Below are 23,703 nucleotides of genomic sequence, written 5' to 3' on the forward strand. Positions count from 1 at the left end.
GTCCGGTACAGTGAAACTGAGAATGAATCATGAAATCAGCTATGGTTCATTTGATTGCTCCACCCGTTCCTTGGATAACTGTGGTAATTCTACAGCTAATACATGGACAGAGTGAAGCGGGCGGTCATGTACAAGGAGCCCTCAAAGGTGGGAAAGGGATCCCGGATATCCCCACCATGCTGCGAGCCTTCTTTGTCTGCAACTGCATACACAGAACTCTTATTGAAAAGAACATTTGATCTGCTGGGAAGTCCATTTCTTGTTTTTTTCCTCCTGCCTCTTTGGAGGACCCTTGGTTGGGACAAGTGTGACAGCTCCTTCCCTTACAAACGGACTACACCTTGGTTTTACCTGGATGTTGGACAATTTGTGAGGGAGCACCGTCTGGAGGGGCTTAAACCAGACTTGTGGAAGCCGAAAACTGTCCACAAGCTTATTAAAGTTAAAGACATTATGGTGTCTGTTCCAGGGCTCCCTGCTGCAACAACAAAGCTTGTGTGGGAGAATGTGGCCACTAAGAGGCTGACTAACAGACACAAAGACATTGCATGGATGGCTATATAGGGAGGTCTGCCTCTCAAGACATTCATGCGCTCCCGGAACCTGTGCCGATATGTCCACTGCCCCTTCTGCATCACCAGAAGGGAAACAGCACAGCATATTTTTTGGGACTGTCCCACTGCACAGGCACTGTTGGATGACTTTGAACATGAACTTAAGGAACTTGCTTTTCAAACCAATCAGTATTTTATGGATTATCTCCTGGGACCCACACCATTGGGGCAATCCAGGAGGCCTGGCGCCTTATAAACTGCTTTAAGGACGCTATTTGGCTTGCCAGGAATCGCCTCATCTTGAAAAGGAAGAAGATGACCATCCAGGACTGTCGCAGGCTGATCCACAGCCCACTAAGCGACTGTAACACCATTGACAGTCCTGAGGAGGAGGCAGATGATTGTCTCCCTCTACCCCTCCTCCCCCTATGTGTCTTTTTATTCAATAAAATCTTGGGCTTGTGTGCCCCCCTCCCTTACAAACTCCAACCCATTCCCCCATCACTGTTTGCAGTTTTGTTTAATGTCTTGCCTTAATTTATGCACCCTTCTCTATATTTGTGTTTGTCTAAATAAAGCTTCGGTCTTCTGTGTACTGCTGTGAATCCATTTTAAGAACACAGTACAATGTGACTGCAGATTTAGAAGACCATGCCTGCTAGCCCTATTCCTATTTCATATTTCAGCAATGACAATTAGCAATGGAGCTCTGCTGAATGTCACTCTAGACTTTGAAGAACACTGCTACCCCTCCTCTTTCTATTCTACCTATGACGCTGCCCAACTGCTCTACAGACTGCCAAGAACTGTGCTACCCTTTCTGTGTCCCTCTGTGAAATGGCGCTGGATCGCCGTGGAGGGCGGGTACCTATAGAATCCAAATCTTGTGAGATCCGACGACGTAACAATGACTTTGTGCCCCCTTTGTTTCCTTTATCAATAATTTTTTTATGTCCCAAAATGATCTAGGTCATTGGGCTGTTGTATATTCGGGTAATCTTCTTTGAAAATTTTATGGCAACGTTCTGATCTTTGGTTAATTCTATTTAGAGATTTCCATATATCTATTTAAATAGGAGAATTTTTCATGGACAGTGGATAAGAATGAATAAGCAGCCTGTTTGCTAATAATACCGATAGATAAAGTGTGCAGACAAAAATAGCAATAAATGTCAATTTCACTATAAGTGTAGGGTGTAATCTAGACCCAAACTGAAAATCTGCTATGGCCATTTCTATTGATCGTCCAGTCTTTGCAGGCTGATTTATTTTCTATTTAACTATAAGTGTAGGGTGTGATATACAATTAGACAGACAACTGCCTTTTTTGCTATGAATTTCAATAGCTCTTTTTAATGCGTTGTCTGGCACCCTGGATTGGTGTGTGTCTGATAAAAGCACACATCCTGGGGGGGGTCAGCACTCGTTGACATTGATTAGCTGTAGAATTACCTCACTTATCCAAGAAACAGGTGGAGCACTAAATTATGGAATTTTTTAACAAATTGCAAAACAAAACCGAGCAAAACCAAAACACGCAATGGCGGTTTTGGCAAAACCAAAGCCAAAACACGAAGGTAATCCAGATCCAAAACCAAAACACGGGGGTCAGTGATCATCTCTATTAAAACCACAAGAGGACTTGCTTTGTCCAACTGACATACACTTTTTAATTAGCTTATGTTACCACTTATCCATATTTAAAAAGTGACTAATAATTATAAAAGAATTGTCTACACATGTTGCTCTGTGATTTAACATGCTTCTTAAATGTCATCACTGGCATGACCTATCAATAACCTGTATAACCTATGTTGATGTATCAGTGTGATCTTCCCTGAATTCAAGTCTATGAAATGTTGGATTGATAAGGCTACAAGTAGTATGGAGCACACTGTCAAGTGAACAATACCTATGTCTTTCCTCTGGGGTCCATAAAGGTGAACTCGCTCACACAGCTTAGAAAATATGACGCATTCATAGTACAATTGGCTCAGGGCATCAAACGATTACAAAGTTTACTATTATTGTGCTATCATGTTTTCATCTTTAGTTGGAATATTTCATACTTCAGACGATGAACCAGAGGACGGCTGTAAATGGAAGGCAAAAGACCAAGAATCAAGTCCTTAAGGATAAACCTCCCAAACTGGGACCACCAGGTACCTATCTTTATTTATTTTAGGACTTATTTTCTGATTGATAGATTCATGGATATGATGGAAACTCATGCCATGTCTATAACAAATGTCCAAATGCTCCACTCTGCTCCCTTCTACCTAGACCCATTCCAGACACCCCACGCCTTACCCAAAAACTAAAGACATATCCTGAATGCAGCCAAATCACATCAAATTGGAAAAACGTTAATCCCCCTTCATCAACCGTCACAATTTTTAGCATTTAGTATATATATTATATGAAGCATATCACAGCCATCTGATATAACACACCTAATAGTTTCCAGAGAACATGGTCCACTTGGACAGTTTACCAACATTGAATACTATATAATGCATTTTTCCTGAAATCCCAAATCATATATACAGCAACTCTCCCCTCCCCCCACACCTCCCCGCCATCTAGTTTTTTCACCTGTCATTGACAGGGAAAAGCTCCCTGCTCCACCCTCCCCAAACTGATTACACACAGATACATTGGTACAACGTTTAACCCTACTATGATATGTGATTTGTGTTAATTTTTTTGAACTCTGTTAAAATATTACCCTCTGTTTTTAGGAGCCTCCCCTCTTTCCCCCTTTCCTGTTCCAACACTCCCACTGCTCCCCCCACTCCTGCCTTAAATACCTATTTCTATTCATGTTATGATTATTTGATATGTTTGTACCAATCAAAAAAAACAATAAAAAGACCCCCCCCCCCCCTCTTCCCCAACTTCCCTCCAAAAAAGCACATAATAATGCAAAATATGGTAAGTTATGGATTAGGCTAATGGTGGGAAACTATGATAGAGAATGGGCTTAGGACATGTTTTATTTTTACATTGAACCAAATGTATTCTGGCACAAGTAAAGAATATTAGAGATGAAAATTCAGCATCATAGAGGGGGAAAAAAAAAAAAAAGTGAAATGCTTTAATATTGGTTATATGTGTTTAATGTTCTGGGAGTATTTCTATATTTCTACAGATTTAGGGCCTGATTCATTAAGGATCTTAACTTAAGAAAATTCTTATTTCAGTCTCCTGGACAAAACCATGTTACAATGCAAGGGGTGCAAATGAGTGTTCTGTTTTGCACATAAGTTGAATACTGTCTTTTTTCATGTAGCACACAAATACTTGATAGCTTATTTGTACACTGAAATTGAAACTTGATATTCGAGTGCTATGTGAAAAAACAGGCAGTATTTAACTATATGCAAAACGGAATCATAATTTGCACCCCTTGCATTGTAACATGGTTTTGTCCAGGAGGCTGAAATAAGAAGTTTCTTAAGTTAAGATCCTTAATGAATCAGGCCCTTACTTATTATATCACCTCTAGCGCCCTCTTTCTTTCATCTGTGGAATTTTTTTTTCTAGAAAATTTCTCTTAAGGAATCACTAGCTTAATGTGAAGAAGAGCCAGCCTGGTATACAGTCCAAAATATATGCACTAAAGATCGCTCACGTAGGTGAGGCACAAACAACATGTAAAGGAAACCGAAGCATGTGTATCATTAGTGATCCTTTTTGGATACATGTAATACAGTCGAGCATGAAAATGTATCTTGCAGCAAAATGTATGGCAGTGAACACATGAAACAGAGCACGTGTACGGGCAATCCACCTGCTCGAATTAATCAGAATAGGTTGTTTTTTTTTGTTGATTTGTCATCCCTTTTGGACTAGTTTGGTTTGACACTGCTCTGCAGGGCTCAAAACAATCATTCTGGTCGAATATATATATATAATATGTGTGTGTGTATATATATATTACACAAAACATAAAATAGTGATCAATCAATTTAAAGTGCTAGGTGTCCCTTTGTTGCAGAGTTAGATTAATGATTTCCTCATCAGAAGCATTATAAATCACCTTTCTTAGTCTGCCTTTTATTCACAGTTATTCCTAATGCCTGAATAGTGCAATCTGTGCAATTAATCCCTGAATGTCTTTAAGGTCCTGTAATTAAACCTTATTGTGCACAGTCCGTGGCTCATATGTTGTTCTGTAGAAAAGCAAACCTATATTACCATATAATAATAATTTATGATTTATGAGCTGACTTGTGTATTTTCACAGATAAGATGCCTGTTTTGAAGGATGAGCCCTCACGGTATATTACCGACGTACAAGACTTGCTGGTCCGTGGCCAATGTGTGGATGTGATCTTCTGTACAGCCGACATGAATCCGCTATCCGGTGCTCACCGAGTGGTGCTGTGCAGCGTGAGCTCCGTCTTTATGCTGCTCTTTGGTGTGACGACTACCAGGGAGATCTATGACTCCTGCACACGCCGGACAGCACAAGCCCTCTTCTCTGTGTACCAGGAACCTGCAGTTACCCCTCAGAACTCTCCAGTAAGAGTCATTGTTAACGACTCCCACCTCCATTCATGTTTACCTGACATTCTCCACTTCATTTACTCAGGTACCTCATCTAAACACTACATCTCTACTGCCAGTTACATCTGCTGTGTGTCATACAAAGTGCACATCATTTTGTCTTTTATATTTTAATTTCATATACAATGTATTTATGGAGATTATAGAGAATAAGGAAACTACTTTATTTCAAAACTAAATGTCACGTGGCTGAGTAAGACTTGGTACTATTCTGATGTCTACAAACGCTTGGATCAAAGGTTATTGTGAACGCATGGACATATTGGGTGGATATAGAGGCTGCAAATCAATAGAGAATATTTCTCCTTCAGTCAACTTTAAAGTAATGTGGATTATTTGTGTAACAATTCAATATGCCTTAACCCAGTGTTACACTGATACACTTCAGGGGCCACATGGGTGATCTCTCTAATCTTCAAAAGTGCCCCACAGTAATGAGTAATGAGCATGCCCCACATGCAATCAAAGAATGATACTCATATCTGTAATAACAGATCAGCAGGGGTTTTAAACAAATGTTACAAACTATAACAAACGATCCTGACTATAAATCAGGAGAAGCTGGGGGCCACAGGTAAAGACTCAGGGGGCCACATGTAGCCTATCACTACCTTAGCCTGTTTATCATTTATAAAATTTGCAACAAAAAAAGAAACCACAAAATGTTATTTTAAGATACATATTTAACAACACTAACACTGGGCACTGATTTAAATAAATTGAAACAAAATAATCCTTATAATACCATAAATCATATAAAATATGTAGCCACCACTCTATTAACGGGGAGAAGAATTTATGGAGCTTCCTATAAAGATTGTTGTCTGATCAATCTTATTGCAAAGTAGATAGACTAAAATATGGGAAAAACAAACAACATTCCATTGTTTGCGCTTCCATCTTTTAGTCTATCTAAGATACATATTTAACTGTCTTAGACTGGATGAGTAAAATTATTTCTATTGCCCAAGTGTTGGTCATATTAAGTCTTTGATAGAAAAATACCTGAATGTAATTTTGGCTGGTCTGTACAATTGTTTTAAACCATGATATTATAAAAATGTGTACACAATGTTCGCTCATTATGTTAAACTGTATAACACATAATACAATCAATATTGTTATACAGTGTATATACAGTGGTACATTATTTGTTTCCCAGAAACTTTTTTTGAATTAAAACGTTTTCCAATTTGGGAAAACTCTTTATTATATTGGTTTGTTCATGTCCATCTGGGATTTTGGCTACATGTTTTGTTTTATCTTCTGTCTGTCTTCTGTGCATTTCACCAAAGTTTATATATTACCTTTGCATAGTCCTTTTTGTTGCTATTTTATAGAACAGGGTTTATCCAGTGCACAGAGGAAAAATGAGCAATGCCTGGGTCAAGGGCAAAGAAAATAATTAATTATGTTTGACTGAAATAAAGGATTTGATGGGAAACCGAGAGAGAGAAACAATACTTTGTAGAAGTTGCAAGAGGGCATGTCAATAAATTGGCAATACAATTCCTTTATTAAGCATGAGAAGTCTATTCTTGTCTTTAAATATAAAAGAAAGCTTTTACATTTCCATTTGTTCTTTACAATAACCTATAAATACATTACTTTGAAAAACTATTCAGATTCTTGATCAATCCTCTTAATTTTACTGAATAACAAATCCTACACTGAAATTTTGTTCATTTGTACATTGTATATGTTACAAAAATATCTTCAGTAAACAACATATATCTTCCTTCCCCCTAAGTATTTAATCCCTGTGTTATGGAAGTTCTACATTTACACTGGTGAAGAACTGTAGCCAAAAGAGGACACATTTTACCTTTACCTTGGCACTTGGCCTCCACTACTGAATGATTAATATAACTTTTCTGGATAAAAACGCCACAGTTAAGATAAAGTGATACAGATGCATTAATTCGAAAAGATTGAAACCATACCCAAGTGTTTGGATGTCCCAGTGAGCACTGATGGCTCGGTTATCAGGATTAGAACTTAGAACTCTCTGCAGAAACGAGATGGAGACGTGTGAGAGAAGACACAGAGGCCAACAATCACTTTGAAGGGTCTACAGAGCGTATGGAAGGGTGGCACAGAAAAAGCCATTTACTCAGAATGAACCATTTAAAAACATGTCTGAAGTTTGCCAAAAAGCATGAAAGTGACCCAGTTGTTATGTGGGAAAATGTTTTGTGTCGTCAAATGAGGCCACGATAGAGCTTTTTAGGCAGTTCTATATGTGTGGCCCAAATCTAATACAACCCACACCTCAAAAACCATATACCTACATTGAAGTCTACTAGTTGTAGCTTTATGCTGTGAGGCTGCTTTCATCAGGTAGAACTGAGCAGCTTGTTAAAATAGAAAGTAGAATGGATACTGGAAAATACGGGGAAATACTTAGGAAGAACATGTTTCAGTCTTTGAAAACAGAAAATTGGGCAAAAGTTCATCTTTCAGTAGAACTATGATCCCAGATACAAGACCAAACTAATGTAGGAGAGGCTCAAGAATAAAAAAGTGAATGTCCTACAGTGGTCAAGTCAAAACCCTGATCTCAATCCACTAGTAACCTGAGGTGCACAAGTCATATACTGTTAATCTGATCAACCTAGAGAAAATATGCCTGAAAAATGGGCTGGTATCACTCCAAACACTGTGCAAATCTGGTACATGCTTACCCCAAACTTAAAGCTGTAACTGCTGCAAAAGCTGCCCTGCAGAATATTAAAGTGTGGGCATTCCATACTTATGCAAACAATATCACATTAAAATTTATTTTGAGTTTCGGTGCTTTGAAATAAAAAATATCAGATGTCGGCATAGGATTTGCTTTTCAAGTTTTATAGAATTGTTCAGTGTTCTGAATAGGATTGTAATGCTCTGTATGTTACATTTCTCACCGCTACCTGTTATGCCCATAATATTGTTCTCTTGCTATAGGTGCAATGCAGTGGCAGCTGCTGGAACAACATCTTAAAGAGAAGTTAAAAGATGGTGACGTGGCGCATGTTTATCACCTAGTAAAATGTATGTTAAAGAAGCCAGGACAAGTAAGTATTCTTTGTTCTTTATATCCTCACTTCTCCACTCTATCCACACTCTCCCAATCCACAGATATATGCTAGATGCTGTACGATTTAGACATAACATCTGTTTAAAAACATACAGTGAGTACACAGCTGTCAAGCATGTTTCAGAACAGGATCACGTTTTGTGCTTTGCATTGTGACCTTTTCATATAGTCAAATTAGTAAACTGCTGTAATATAGTAATCAATCGTGTGATTAAATGGGTATATGACCCACAAGATGGCAGTTGCATAGCGCACATATACTGTGATTAATTACAGTAAGTCGTGAACTTTGAATTCTTCCACAATGCAAGAAAGGGATTCCAATATATAAGCTACTTTTCCTGGTACCAGGTTCTCTCAAAGGGGGGTCTAGAACACGGATGCCCAAAATCGGTGCCAATTGCCGCAAATGTAGGAAGGTGTTTTCCTATACAAGCAGTGTATCTTTATACAAAGTCCTAACTCTCGTGGTCCTAACAAATTGTTCTTTCCCTTCCAACTAATTTCAAAAAATGCAAAAGACAATAATATCTTCTTCCCCACATGCTCCCTTTGTGGATACACGCACAGAAAATCAGATGATAATTTGCATAACAAATGGATCTCTCCAAACAAAACTTGAAAAGTGAGGAGTTCTTCAGCTATAAGTAAATAATCGGTCATTATCCATATTTCTCGAAAAGGTTCCTAATAACTGATTCTTTTCCACTGATCGTACATGGAAATTGAAAGGACAAAAAAGCCATATAGCGTAATCTTATTTACTTAGGATATACTGGACCTGATTCATTAAGGAATGTAAAATCCGATATGAGCCGTAATTTGCATAAAATCGATCTGCGCACGCCCAGAACCGGACCATATGCCAGTGAACGCAGCAACATCCAATTCATGTTCGAGCGCAAAAGGCCCTTACTACAGCCTACGACTTCATGGGAAGAACTGGGAGGGGACTGGGCGTACGCATGTAGTCAGCGTACAGTAATGGATTGCCAAGCTCAAGCGCACACAGTGACGTCTGATGCAAGCTTTGGGTATCTCAAATGATCCTGTTTTTTTGTTGTATCACTTGCAGCTACAGGGCGGGTGTAAGTGCCAATTACTGGTGATGTCAGTGGCATGTCCATGCTACAACATATGTTTGCAATTAGCAGCAACTGTAAAAATGGGCTATTTAACCACATCCACATTAGACAATTGATTAGTTTTCATCATGACTATTTATCTGTTGCTGGGGCATTTAAAGAAGAGCCTGGGCCACTTGCTTGTGTTTGCCCCTGACTGTCACCAGTCATCCCCTGTTTGTCACACAGCAATCATAGATTTTTCCTGTAAGGTCTATGTATAATAAATGTATGTTAGATTATAATGTGGGATATATATATATCCCCTACTTGTGTCTAGCCCCACCTGTGGCAGGTTATTACTGTGACTCTACCTATCATTGGGTGCTGCATTGGCCTTGCCTACCACTGATTTGGCTAGGGATAACGCCCTACTTTTGTGTTGGCCCTGCATACACTTAGTTTGGTCACGCTTACGTGAGGCCACTTTCAGAATTTTTTCCAGGGCCGCTTTAAGTTCCCAATCTTCCCCTGTTAACAGGTGACATTAATTGAATATTTTTATTTTTTGTGTGCGTTCTTTTGGGAATTCATATTTCACATATGTATTTGACATATCCAGCAGTGTATTATTGTCTGTCAGAGCAGATCGCACTTCAACCCATATTCAGTCACATCATCATCACCATTTATTTATATAGCGCCACTAATTCCGCAGCGCTGTACAGAGAACTTACTCACATCAGTCCCTGCTCCATTTGGGCTTACTGTCTAAATTCTCACACACACACACACACACACACACACACACACACACAGACTAGGGTCAATTTTTTAGCAGCCAATTAACCTACTAGTATGTTTTTGGAGTGTGGGAGGAAACCAGAGCACCCGGAGGAAACCCACGCAAACACGGGGAGAACATACAAACTCCTCACAGATAAGGCCATGGTCGGGAATTGAACTTATGCCCCCACTGCTGTAAGGCAGAAGTGCTACCCTCTACGCCATCGTGCAGACGTATCTTCAGATCCGCTCTTAGTTGACAACGGATGTGCATGTGTCCAATTTATATGCATGTTTTTGTTGATCTCAGGAGAAAAGCGAAGTCACTGAGGAGACAAAAAAATAATGTTTCTGAATCCCTAAGTCAGTACAGCATTCACCTTAGTACAGCACATCAATCAGTGATACCTAGTTATACAAACCGACTGGTATTCCGCAAGTATCTCTTATTACACATCCCTTAGCCAGAGGTGAATATTGAGTGAACCTATAAATATCACTTCATTTTCATAATTGGATTCATTAATCATCACCAAGAAACCACTTTAACTCGAAATCTTGGTTAAGGCCACTCGTAGACAAGGTTTTTAGACAGTATACCCATTCATCTGACACTTGGCTAGTGTCACAGGCCCATCTCTTCTTCTCCAGAAATTCAAATTATCTACTCTTTCTATAGTCCAATTGTTTTTTGATTACAGCATTAATAGAGCAATCTTGGCAAGTTTTAATGTGGACAGAGATTGAATGATTCTCAAAACCCCTCCTAATATTCAGAAAATGTTCGGCCAACCAGATCTTCAAGGGACGGGATATCCAGCCAGCATAAAATAGGCCGCAAGTACATGTGAACAAATATACATTACGTAGTGTTGCAAGTCACAAAATCTTTGATTTTGCATGTCTGATTATTGAATATAAACTGACTTTGGTTTTCTGATTAATAAACGTTGTCCTACATGCCACACACACTCCACACCTTCAAAAAGAAACCTTAAGAGATAATACTCCCTTTCCTATTAGTTTCTGAAGAGCACTGTTCACTAATTTGTTCCTAAGATTTGGAGCACATTTATAAGTAATAATGAGGCCTCCTTCCCAAAATGAAACTAATAGTTATATTTCGTCAATATGAATTATATTTCCCCCTATCAGCTCCCAAATTAAATTAATAGCATTCACATTTCATGTATAGCCCTTCTTCTCCCCCAACTTGGTCCCACATTCAATGAATATTCCCTATCCCCATTATATTAATAGCTCCTACCCTCACCACATTGTTAAATTAATACCCCATGCACCCTTCTCCCCAACAGCAGCCACGTTACACAAAGGGGTATTTTTTATTAAACTGCTGGTTTGAACAAGTGGGGATGTTGCCTATAGCAACCAATCAGAGTCTACTTGTCATTTTGTAGAATGCACTAAATAAATGACAGCTATGATTGGTTGCTATAGACAACATCTCCACTTTTTCAAACCCACAGTTTAGTAAATATACCCCTAAGAGCTTTCCCACACTTACCTTGTTCCACGGGCTGGGGAGGCAGGGGAACACTTGCCCCCCGGCCCGGTTCCTTAGTGGGCTACCTTTGGCTGGGTCACTGGGCCAGCTGCATTTTTTTTTTCCTTTGTAATGTTCCTAATAGGCAGCTGAGTTGAGTCTTGCCCCCCGGGCTAAAATTTGCCAGCCCTCCACTGCCTTCTTCTAGTCAGACCCTTGAGCTTTATACTATAAACTGCTGTGTGCACACGTGGGATGATGCGCATGCCGGGGAAGTATGGCCTCATATGTGACTTGCTAAGGGGAAAGCCGTCACATGTTGTGGGTACAGAGAGGGTAACGGGAAAACTGTCACACACAGAGGGGAGGGGAATATAGAAGGAGACTCACATGCTGATGGGAGAGACAAAGCAAGACTTTGTCACATGCAGCAGGTGGACGAGTGGTATGGCGGGCAGAGCTTACTGCGTGCTGCCGGAACTGCATGCAATGATACTGCTGCTCTCTATACACGTATTGTCACCTTGCTATATACATATACTGTTAGTCATGCATACAATCACACTGCTGTTCTTCCTTACACACACTGTCAACTTGCTGTACACACACTGTACTCTCTATACACACACTGCCCTGACTATATACACAATAACACTGCTCTCCATACCATACTTGCCGATTTCCTCAAGTAGGAGCTGCCTGGGGGGAGGTGGGCGTTTCGGGGTCGGAGCTATGCAAATCACTACATTTCGGCTCCACCTTGTGACGTAATGTTGCAAACGCGTCATTTTACAGAGGGGGCGGGATCAAATGCTGCAATTCCCTGAGAATCGTGGCATTTTAGATCTAATTCTGCCCACTTCACTAGGAAGTGGGCAGATGAGGGAGGCTGCCATACTCTCCCGGGAGACCTACCCGGAATCCGGGAGTCTCCCAGACATTCCGGGAGAGTTGGCAAGTATGCTCCATACACACACTGTCACCTTGCTGTACACACACTGTGCTCTCTATACACACACTGTCATGACTATATGCACAATAACACTGCTCTCCATATACACACTGTCACCTCCAGGGCTGCCAGGAGATATTGTAAGGTCCAATACCAATTAGACAGGCAGAGCACCCTCCACACCTCCTGAATGCCCACAACCCTCGTCACTAAATCCCATATGTCCATTACTTCCACCACATGCCACTCAGATCTACCACATGCTCCAAAATAGCTCAGTCAGATCCCACATGTACTCCAAAATGCCCCTCAGACATCTCCACATACAGTCGAACCTCCCCACGTTCCCTTGAAGAAACTTAAATTATTGAGCATTACCACCTTGGCAAGGGGGCACCACATGCTGTTACACAGCTCCTGAGAATAGGTTCACACAGTAATACTGTACTCTGCCTTATTGACTTTACGGTATGTGACCAGGGGCAGAGTTAGTTTACAAGAATGCTGAAATATGTGGTGGCTGTGTGGAGACGGGCTAAAACGGGGTGGCTGTGGGGAGACACAGGATGAATATGGGGTGACTCTGGGTAGACACAGATTGAATTTGGGGTGGCTGTGGGGAGACACAGGATGCATTTGGGGTGGTTGTGGGGACAAACAGGGTGAATATGGGGTGACTCTGGGTGGAGACAGGATGAATATGGGGTGACTCATGGGGGAGACAGGATGAATATGGGGTGACTCTTGGGGGAGACAGGATGAATATGGGGTGACTCATGGGGGAGACAGGATGAATATGGGGTGACTCTTGGGGGAGATAGGATGAATATGGAGTGACTCTTGGGGGAGACAGGATGAATATGGAGTGACTCTTGGGGGAGACAGGATGAATATGGAGTGACTCTTGGGGGAGACAGGATGAATATGGAGTGACTCTTGGGGGAGACAGGATGAATATGGAGTGACTCTTGGGGGAGACAGGATGAATATGGAGTGACTCTTGGGGGAGACAGGATGAATATGGGGTGGCTATGGGGAGACAAAGGGTGAAAATGTTATGAAAGGCGTTCTTACTGAACCTGAAGAGCGGGGGTGGGGTACAAAATTACGGAGCTGATGAAAATGACAGTCAGTAAGACGAACAAAAATGGACAAAACTGACTTGCCCGACACCGAATAAATTCTCACTGACTTTACGAATGACAAAAGAAGTCCCCGGCAGTGTGGTAATCACGAGCAGCAGTAATAATGGCAGCCTGTTTTGATGTCATTTAAAATGGCGACCGGTATATGAATATTTTCAAATCGGCAATGCCTGGTCCCTAACCCTATTCCTAACTCTAACCCTACCCCAATTCCTAACGCTAACCCTAAGTGTAACACTTAGCTTTGATGAAGAGCGGCATTGCCGCTTTAAAATACTGATATAGCGATCGCCGTTTTAAATTATGTCAAAACAGGCTGCCGTTATTACTGCTGCTCGTGATTTATGACCATCCTGTCGGGGACTTCTTTTGTCATTCTTAAGGTAAGTCAGCATTTATTAGGTGTCGGGTAAGTCAGTTTCGTGTATTTTTGTTCATGGTAGTCACTGTCGGTGCCATCAGTACAGTTAAAGTGACTACCACCGAAGAGTGGACCCCAGTTAGTGGTTTAAACAGGTCTTCACCATCTTTGCGACTCTTTTCTTAAAGTTGAAAAATGCCATAAATAGAATGTGGAGCTTCCATTTATAAAAAAAAAAAATGTTTTGTCTTTTTGAATTCCATTTACTGCAATTTGTATAATAACCACATCATAATAATGTTACTTACAATTAAACTCCTAATATGAGCTATCAAAAAGTCATTTACTAATTACTAAATATACAGAAGGGCATCATATTTTAGTTTTGCGCTTCTGTGTATTAGTGGTCCGTAAATGACTCTTTGATAGCTCAAATTAAGTGGTAAATTTATCAAGCTGCGAGTTTCCAGCTGGTTTGAAATGTGAAGAAGTTGCCTATAGCAACCAATCAAATTCTAGCTGTCATTTTGTAGAATGTACTAAATAAATGATAATTAGAATCTGATTGGTTGCTAGAGGCAACATTTCCACTTTTCGTAGCTTGATACATTTACCCCTTGGAGTTTAATTGTAAGTAGCATTATTATGATGCATTTAGAAAACTTTTAGTTTTCATGACAATAAGGAGATCCCACCACACACACACATACACACCTATGCAGAGACCACAATCTTGACGTGCAGACCCATGCTCTTACCATATAAATTAGCACAGTTATGAAAATAGGCTGATGACATCACAAATGGGCATATGCATGTTTGCACATTGTACAGTCATGGCCAAAAGTTTTGAGAATCACACAAGTATTGGTTTTCACAAAGTCTACTACTTCAGTGTTTTTAGACCTTTTTGTCAGATGTTGTTATGGTATACTGAAGTAAAATTACAAGTATTTCATATAAGTTTATGCAAAGAGTCCTTATTTGCAATGTTGACCCTTCTTTTTAAAGACCTCTGCAATTCGCCCTGGCATGCTGTCAATCAACTTCTGGGCCACATACTGACTGACGGCCGCCCATTCTTGGCTTAATCAATGCTTGGAGTTTGTCAGAATTTGTGGGTTTTTGTTTGTCCACCCACTTCTTGAGGATTGACCACAAGTTCTCAATGGGATTAAGGTCTGGGGAGTTTCCTGGCCATGGACCCAAAATTTTGATGTTTTGATCCCAGAGCCACTTAGTTATCACTTTTGCCTTATGGCAAGGTGCTCCATCATGCTGGAAAAGGCATTGTCACCAAACTGTTTCTGGATGGTTGGGAGAAGTTGCTCTTGGAGGATGTTTTGGTGCCATTCTTTATTCATGGCTGTGTTCTTAGGCAAAATTGTGAGTGAGCCCACTCCCTTGGCTGAGAAGCAACCCCACACATGAATGGCCTCAGGATGCTGCCCCAAACAATCTGAAAGGGGATTCATGAAAGATAATGACTGTACCCTAGTCCTCAGCAGTCCTATCCATGTACCTTTTACAGAATATCAGTCTGTCCCTGATATTTTTCCTGGAGAGGTGGATTCTTTGCTGGCCTTCTTGACAACACTCTCACCTGTGTTAACGAGAGAATCACTGACCTGATGTCAGCTGGTCCTTTTGTGGCAGGGCTGAAATGCAGTTAAAATGTTTTGGGGATAAAGTTTATTGTCATGGCGAAGAGGGACTTTGAAATTAATTGCAATTCATCTGATCACTCTTCATGACATTCTGGAGTATATGCCATCATAAACACTGAGGCAACAGACTTTCTGAAAAATAATATTTGTGTCATTCTCAAAACTTTTGTCCATGACTGTACACAAATGATTGTGACTTGTGAGTGATTTAATACAGCTCACCAAAGAGAGGCAGTTCTGCTTACATTACAGGTAAATGTATAGGTATTTCCTTCTGTTATTAAAAAGGATATAGAAATAAAAGAATATCTGCTCCTGCTTATGTAGTATGTCCTGACAGAGAGGACAATTGAGGGAGTAAAGGGGTTTATTTTCACTTTGGTTACTATGATACATTGTTCTATTCAGAATAGTAATGGACAGTCATGAAAACAGTCCTTATTTCACGTTATATCTCCTATTTATAGGTGTGTGGAACAAGGAAAATAAACAAATGTAAACTATTCACCTAATATCTATTTTCAGCATGACTCTTACTGGTTCCTAAATTAATATAATATGAATTTACCAGTTAAATCTTACCTTAATGGCATACTTGCCAACTCTCCCGGGAGTCCGTGAGACTCTCTCGAAATGTGGGAGAGTGTGGCAATCTCCCGCATCTGCCCAATTCCTAGTGAAGTGGGCAGAATTAGGTGCAAAACGCGGCGATTCACCGGGAATCGCTGCATTTGGCCCCGCCCCCTGCTGTAAAATGACGTGTTTGCGTCATTACGTCCAAAATGACCCGAATTTTGGAGTTGTATATCTACAGTTCCTAAGCATACACACTTGTACTCCTGGTGCAAATGCTATTGTGTTTGAGCAGGAGGTATCCGAAGATGTATCCGACTGAACATGTGGTATATGTCAGTACACATTTTTTTTTGCGTGCTTCTTTTTCTAGGTATGTTTGGGTGCACATGTGGATAGTTCTACATAAACCCTTAACTGTCTTACATGTCCTTTAACATTAAAACAACTATATTTTCTAACGCCAATCTTTGTACACTTGTTTATCTATTTACATATTCCATCTTTAAAATAAAAAAAAAAAACTGTTTCAGAAAAGCATTTACATTTTTGGGCTGTCAGGCTCTGTTGTACAATACTGCCCTCTTTGGTAGACCTCATCATTGCATGTCTCAGTCAGAAAACAGAGACTATACAGCTTATAAAACTCAAATGTATTCAGTTTTACATGAATGTTTGTGTGATTTAACTTCTGTCTTTTCTGTAGGTTATACATTCGGCAGATGTGTCTCTCTCACATTCTAAGAAGCCATTGCAGTTATCTGGCTCTCTTGGCCTCTTTTATAATACTCCATTATTAGCGGACGTATTCTTCCAAGTGCAAGGTAGTGTGATGTAATGCTGTGTATAGCCTAAGTTACACTATGTTGATGTAATACTGTGTATAGCCTAAGTTACACTATGTTGATGTAATACTGTGTATAGCCTAAGTTACACTATGTTTTGGCAGCATCAAGGCTATTATTTAGTCTTCTATTGTGATCTCATGAATTTGGCCCCTTTTTCAAGGGCTCTTGAAAAATAGCACATTACCCACCGCTAGGTGAGAGTTTTTAAATTAATTACCCCAACCACCACCAAAAAAAACCAAACGTGTGTGTGTGTGTGTATATATATATATATATATATATATATATATATATATATATACTTTTCCATGTAGCTTGTTTCAAAATGTTTTTTATACATTTTTTTTTTTTACATTTTCTTTTTAATAAGTTTAGGGTCAAACAAAAGGGAGGGAAAGCAATACAGATACATGTTGAGGTATATATGTCTACAGTAACTTTAAGCCTGGAACAATAGCTGCGACGCCCAGTGTGCGCCACCACCAGAGGATGAATGACCAAGATATGTAGTGCGTGTGTCTTGCACTGATCTGCTTCCAACCCCTGAAACCCTTCCCTCTCCCTTCGCGCACCAGTAAAAATGTCCTGTTTCTGACCACAAACCAGGCCACTCCCCTGTAAATACAGTCTCTCCACCTGATAAATATAATTTGGATATTTCTTTGCACAATATAAAAACAAATATGAAAGTACACACTTAATGATTAGTACAAACGAAGATGAAAAGTTTCATTATGAATGATGGACATGTTACATCATAGTTGCCTACTCTCCCAGAATGTCCGGGAGACTCCCAAATTTTTGGGAGTTCTCCCGGACTCCCGTGAGAGCAGGCAAAAATCCTGGATCCAGCTGTCGCCGTTGTTGAAGATGGTGGGGGGCGGGGCTAAACGCGCCATCGTGGTCCCGCCCCCTGCTGCGATTGGCTAAATTGCCTAAGTTTGACAGGGGCGGAGCCTAACGGCGCACCATGCGTGGCCACGCCCCCTCAATGGACCCCCCTCCCGGACAGCTGCCTTCAAAAGTAGGCAAGTATGTGTTACATGTAGAATTGTGAACATTTTGGGGCTAATGCAGAGTTGGCTGCTTTTGCGCCCTGAATAGCACAATTCCCCCCCTAAAAACGCTTATGTAAAGTTGCAACTATTGCAAGATATTTGTAGGTCTGCACAAACATGTATCCTGTTTATACCAGGCCTATATCACACACACTTACGCCCATGTTTATAACCATGTGTTTTGTTTGCACAATACATATTCACTATAAAGCTAAAACTTCAGATTAAATCTGCTTGCCATTTTTAGCATAACTAATATCACTTTCACTATAACAATCTTATAAATTGATGCTAGAGGTTTGTGAATATGGAGATAGACCAATCCTTGCTATGAAGAAGTGGTGTTCTTAACAATGTTTTTATCAATCTCCAATTCGTGAATCTGGCCCAAAATTTGCACTTATACCTTTTGAATAATTAAAGTTTGTGACAGACACCCTAATGCTTAGTCTTGAGTTGCATTAGCTGTCTGTGGGTGGCACGGTTTGTCCCATTAAGTAGAACCATGTCCTTGTTTTGGCTGTCGCATACGGCACTAAATTTCAGCATTAAGTGCTCCATTCTAAGCAGCGATGTGTGCGTAAAGTGAATAAAAAGTTGAGGAACAAATATGTATAATATAACACAACTGTGGAGTTAATATTTTGTTTTTGTAACTGCAGATACTAAAATCCCTGCTCATCGAGCTGTGCTGGTGGCCCGCTGCGACGTAATGGCTGCCATGTTTAGCGGAAGTTACATGGAAGCAAATTGTGTTCTTATTCCAATGTACGACATATCTAGGGACACATTCCTTGCTTTTCTGGAGTATATTTACACAGATTCCTTCTACCCTGGTAAGTCACGCATCCTGTTTCTTAATTGGTACCTGTTTGTCAGGAAAAGTACCATTCTTTGTAATCTAGGCAAACCTTCCATCTCTTGATTGTTTTCTTGTCATGTCGTGTGTATCTGAGGTACATATAATTGTAACAGATACTGGGTTATACTACTAATCTTGATTAGCGCTGGCTTACCTGAGGTGCGGAGTCTAACGATCTCCTTGGTGTTCACCAAGAACCGCCGCAAGGCGGAGTGGGCTTTGCTGCAAGGAGTCGCAGGTCGCGGCCCTCAGGTTCGCCCCAAGATGTAGTATAGCGGAGTGGAGCGGAAGATGCGGAGTCAATCAAGCCGGTTCGGTACACAGAGATGGAGCTAGGCAGAATCAGGAGGCAACTCGGTGTCAATCAAGCCGGGGTCGGTACTCGGGTCACAAGAATAGAAGAGTAGTCAGCAAGCCGGGTCGGTACACAGGGGTTGAAGAGCCAGGATAGTGGGAACAGGCAGGGTCAAACACAGGCAGACACAGAAGACAGGAGGACACAGGAATCCATGAAGAACAGGAGCCAGGAACAGGTAAGTGTTGCTCTGACACTCAGCGAGTGTCAGAAAGGGGTTTAAATATATTGGGGATTCAAATTCCCCGCCTCTGGATGCGATCACATGACCGCGAAAACCGGAAGTGCGGTTTCCGGACGGAGCGACGGACAAGGTAAGTTGTAACAGTACCCCCTGCCCTAAGGTGAACTCCGAACACCTAATATGGTTTCAAGGGAAATTTCTTATGGAATGATTTGAGTAGACGGGGAGCGTGTAGATCAACTGCCCTTACCCAGGAGCGCTCCTCAGGGCCGTAACCCTTCCAATCCACCAGAAACTGTACAGCACCTTGAACCTTGCGAGAATCCAGAATAGACTTGATCTCATATTCGACTTGATCCTGATCCACTACTGGAGGAGGAACTCTGGATGGAGTGGAGAATTTGTTGGTTACCATTGGTTTCAACAATGAGACGTGAAAGGCATTAGGTATGCGTAGAGAAGGAGGCAGACTCAACCTAAAGACTACCGGATTAATGACCTCAGAAATAGTGAACAGGCCAATGAACTTGGGAGCAAATTTTTTACTAGGAACCTTTAAACTAATATTTTGAGTGGATAGCCATACCCTGACACTGATAGAAAAACTTGGCCCTACTCTCCTCCTCTTATCGTAGGACTTTTTGGAACGAATGGTTGCTTTCTTCAAATTTATCTTGGTCTGTTCCCAAATAGAAGAGAAGTTACGAAACAACGAGTCCACAGTCAGAACTTCAGAAGGTGCAATTTGCGAAAAGGTGGGTAGTTTAGGGTGGCAACCATAAAGGACAAAAAAGGGAGAGTTAGCGATAGCCTCATGAAAATGAATGGTATGGGCGAACTCGGCCCATGGGAGAAGATCCACCCAGTTATATTGATTACTTGAGATAAATATTCTTAGAAATTTCTCTAATTTCTGGTTGGTTCTTTCCGTAGACCCATTGGACTGGAGATGATATGCGGAGGAAAAAGCAAGTTTAATTCCGGACTTCTTGCAAAAGGACCTCCAAAATTTGGATATGAACTGGGATCCTCGATCGGACACAAAATGTTGAGGACAACCATGAAGGCGAAATATTTCTTTAATAAAGATATCAGCTAAGGAGGAGGAGGAGGATGGAAGACCTTTAAGAGCAATAAAGTGGGCTGTTTTTGAGAGGCGGTCCATGACCACTAGCACCACCATACAGGATTTGGAAGGAGGAAGGTCTGTGTTGAAGTCCATGGAGATCTGTGACCACAGGTATTCAGGAATGGGTAATGGAAGCAAACATCCATAAGGTCTTCTCCTAGAGGTCTTGTGTTGAGCACATTCAGAACAAGCAGAAACAAATCTCTTTACATCCTCCAGTAAGGAAGGCCACCAGTAACTTCGGGACAACAAGTCCCAGGTTTTGCGCCGGCATGCCTGGAGAAGGGAAAGCGATGAGCCCAGCTTAGGAGTTGAGCGCGCAGACGTGGGAAGATGAACGTCTTGCCCGGAGGGCAACCTTTGTTAAGGTGTGTAGTTGCCAAAACTCTACAGGGGTCTATGATGAATTTATTGTCCTCCAAAGGTTCCATGTCAGCTGGATCAAAAGAGCGGGATAAGGCGTCCACCTTCGTATTCTTAGATCCAGAGTGAAAAGTGATGTTAAAATTAAAGCGTGAGAAGAATAAGGACTATCTTGCTTGCCGAGGATTTAAACAACGGGCAGTACGTAAGTATAATAGATTCTTATGATCGGTATAGATGGTAATCGGAAATTGTGCCCCTTCTAGCAGACGTCTCCATTCGGAGAGAGCCAACTTGATGACCAGGAGCTCCTTGTCACCTATCCCATAATTTCTCTCCGCTGGTAACAGGCAACAGGAAAAGAATCCGCAAGGATGAAGTTTGCCAGAAGAGCTCCGTTATGAAAGTACTGCTCCTGTACCAACGGAAGACGCATCTACCTCCAGGATAAAAGGACGTGAACAATCGTGCTGTTGGAGAATGGGTGCTGAGGAGAAGAGAGACTTCAATAAAATAAAAGCTTGGGTAGCTTCAGCAGACCATATACTAGCATCAGCAGACTTGCACGGGTCACAAGAATAGAAGAGTAGTCAGCAAGCCGGGTCGGTACACAGGGGTTGAAGAACCAGGATAGTGGAAACAGGCAGGGTCAAACACAGGCAGACACAAAAGACAGGAGGACACAGGAATCCCCGACGAACAGGAGCCAGAAACAGGTAAGTGTTGCTCTGACACTCAGCGAGTGTCAGAGAGGGGTTTAAATACTATTGGGGATTCAAATTCCCCGCCTCTGGATGCCATCACGTGACCGCCTCTGGGATGCGGTCACGTGACCACGAAAACAGGAAGTGCGGCTTCCGGACGCAGTGACGGACAAGGTAAGTTGTAACAATAATATTTTTACTCACTAATTTAACCCGGTCACTCCCGTCCAGAATTTAGTACCTTACTGGACAAACTAAATGTCACATTTAGACGGTATGCTGGTTTCACCAGGAATATCTCTTAATTTTATACCCTGGTTATATTGATAGTGTTTTATGGGGGGAATGTTTTTAGCTTTAGTTTTGTAATATAGTTATTTTATATATGGGTTTTTTTTCTGTGTTGTATAGGGAAAACAAGGCACAATGTCCATTAATTTTTGCCAGAGTTACTTTCATGTAATTAGTGCCACTTCAGAAATTGACCCAAAGCTTTTATTGGCTCCTGAGTAAATGAGTAGTAAATCCGTGTACTGTACTTGATTCAAGCTCTAAACAAGTTATGGGACCTGGATCATAGGCACTTAGTACTGGTATTCACACTTTAATATATAAAAATAAAACAAAGACTAATTTAGAATGTAAACAGAAGACAGGGTTGGGCGAACAAAATTTGGGAGGTTGAGATTTTTATGGGTCTGGACAACATTCTGTGTGACAGTCATACATTTTTGCTTGCTCGTCTGCCACAAGTAAAAAAAAAAATGCATTAGTGTGACATCGTCTTATGGTGCAGTAAGTTGGGGGGTGCAGACATGTTTTTTTAATTTATTTGGGAAACGGGTTTACTATTAGTCTTATTTTATTATTTATGTTTTATTTTTATTTTTTTAAACTAATTTTTCCCACTAGGATGCAGTCTATGCTAGATAGCATTAGATCACCATTAGTTATTTCTTATTGCTAGGGAAAGTAGAAATCTAGTTTGAGTTACACCTTTATAAATGTAGCCCCTATTGACATCAAAATAGCATCAACGTTTTTATAGAAACCCATGGAGCACCTTGTTGTACTGACCATGTGCATGCGAACTGTAAGAATAGCTCCAGTCTGATGGGAGAGAGAAGCACCTGTCCACCAAGTGTATAAGGAATAAATGGATTTCTTCCTACGATACCGCCCAGCACAGCGGTGTGTAGATAAGTAGCGCACCCATGAATGGGTTATTAAATTAACATGTAATAATTTGGTGACTTATTTCTGCCCTGGGTTTTACATACCTTATTTTATTTTTTGAAATGCAAAGTCAACATTAAACATGTAAACAAGACACAACACACTTGACATTCCGTTCATCTAGATTAGCATTGTTATGATTATCTTCATTTTTGTTTGCAAATCACCCATGTGGCAAATGTGGAGAAGTTGCCCATCCAGGTTGCCCCATGTCCTGAAACTTAAAACCATATCAGACTACGAGCTCTCCTGAACAGATTGGCTCCTGCACCTACTCTTCAACAGAGTTCAATGGATCTGTTCTGTACACCTCTATTGACGCAGGACTGGGCGCATCGCAGTCAGCTCTGTGTGATATCACTTCTGGCGGCTGCCAGGGGGTGTAAGCAGGGAAAGATGGGGTTGTCAAAATCTGGACTAACCCATTCATGACTTAAGTACTAACCCTTCTGTATTAAGACTAAATAAAAACAAGAGTAACCTCATCTCAGCAATCAATGTGCAAGAGAGCTGGATGGTACTGACCAAGCTGGCCTGTGAGAGAGCAAAGCTCAGTGTGAAACTCTGCTCCTAAGCTGGATCCAGTTATCAGTGTGCTCTATATTACATGGCCTCTTCCAGGGTCGGGGGCTTAGAGGAAGCCATTTTTTTTATTTGTTAAATACATAGTACAGAATGCACTGTATAATAAAGTAACTCAGAACCTG

The 23,703-nt window shown here is 40.9% G+C and overlaps 1 protein-coding gene across 1 annotated transcript in view; it reads left to right on the top strand.

Moving 5' to 3' along the window:
- The window catches only part of RHOBTB3 (Rho related BTB domain containing 3), a 53,076-nt gene that overhangs the window by 21,025 nt on the left and 8,348 nt on the right, over positions 1-23,703 (top strand). The window contains exons 5-9 of the mRNA XM_075181158.1: positions 2,608-2,716; positions 4,804-5,151; positions 8,073-8,182; positions 16,964-17,081; positions 18,826-18,999. Coding sequence (XP_075037259.1) covers positions 2,608-2,716; positions 4,804-5,151; positions 8,073-8,182; positions 16,964-17,081; positions 18,826-18,999 — 859 coding nt within the window. The remainder of the gene's footprint in view (positions 1-2,607; positions 2,717-4,803; positions 5,152-8,072; positions 8,183-16,963; positions 17,082-18,825; positions 19,000-23,703) is intronic.

The sequence above is a fragment of the Mixophyes fleayi genome, chromosome 1 (assembly GCF_038048845.1).
Source record: "Mixophyes fleayi isolate aMixFle1 chromosome 1, aMixFle1.hap1, whole genome shotgun sequence".
Taxonomy (NCBI): domain Eukaryota; kingdom Metazoa; phylum Chordata; class Amphibia; order Anura; family Limnodynastidae; genus Mixophyes; species Mixophyes fleayi.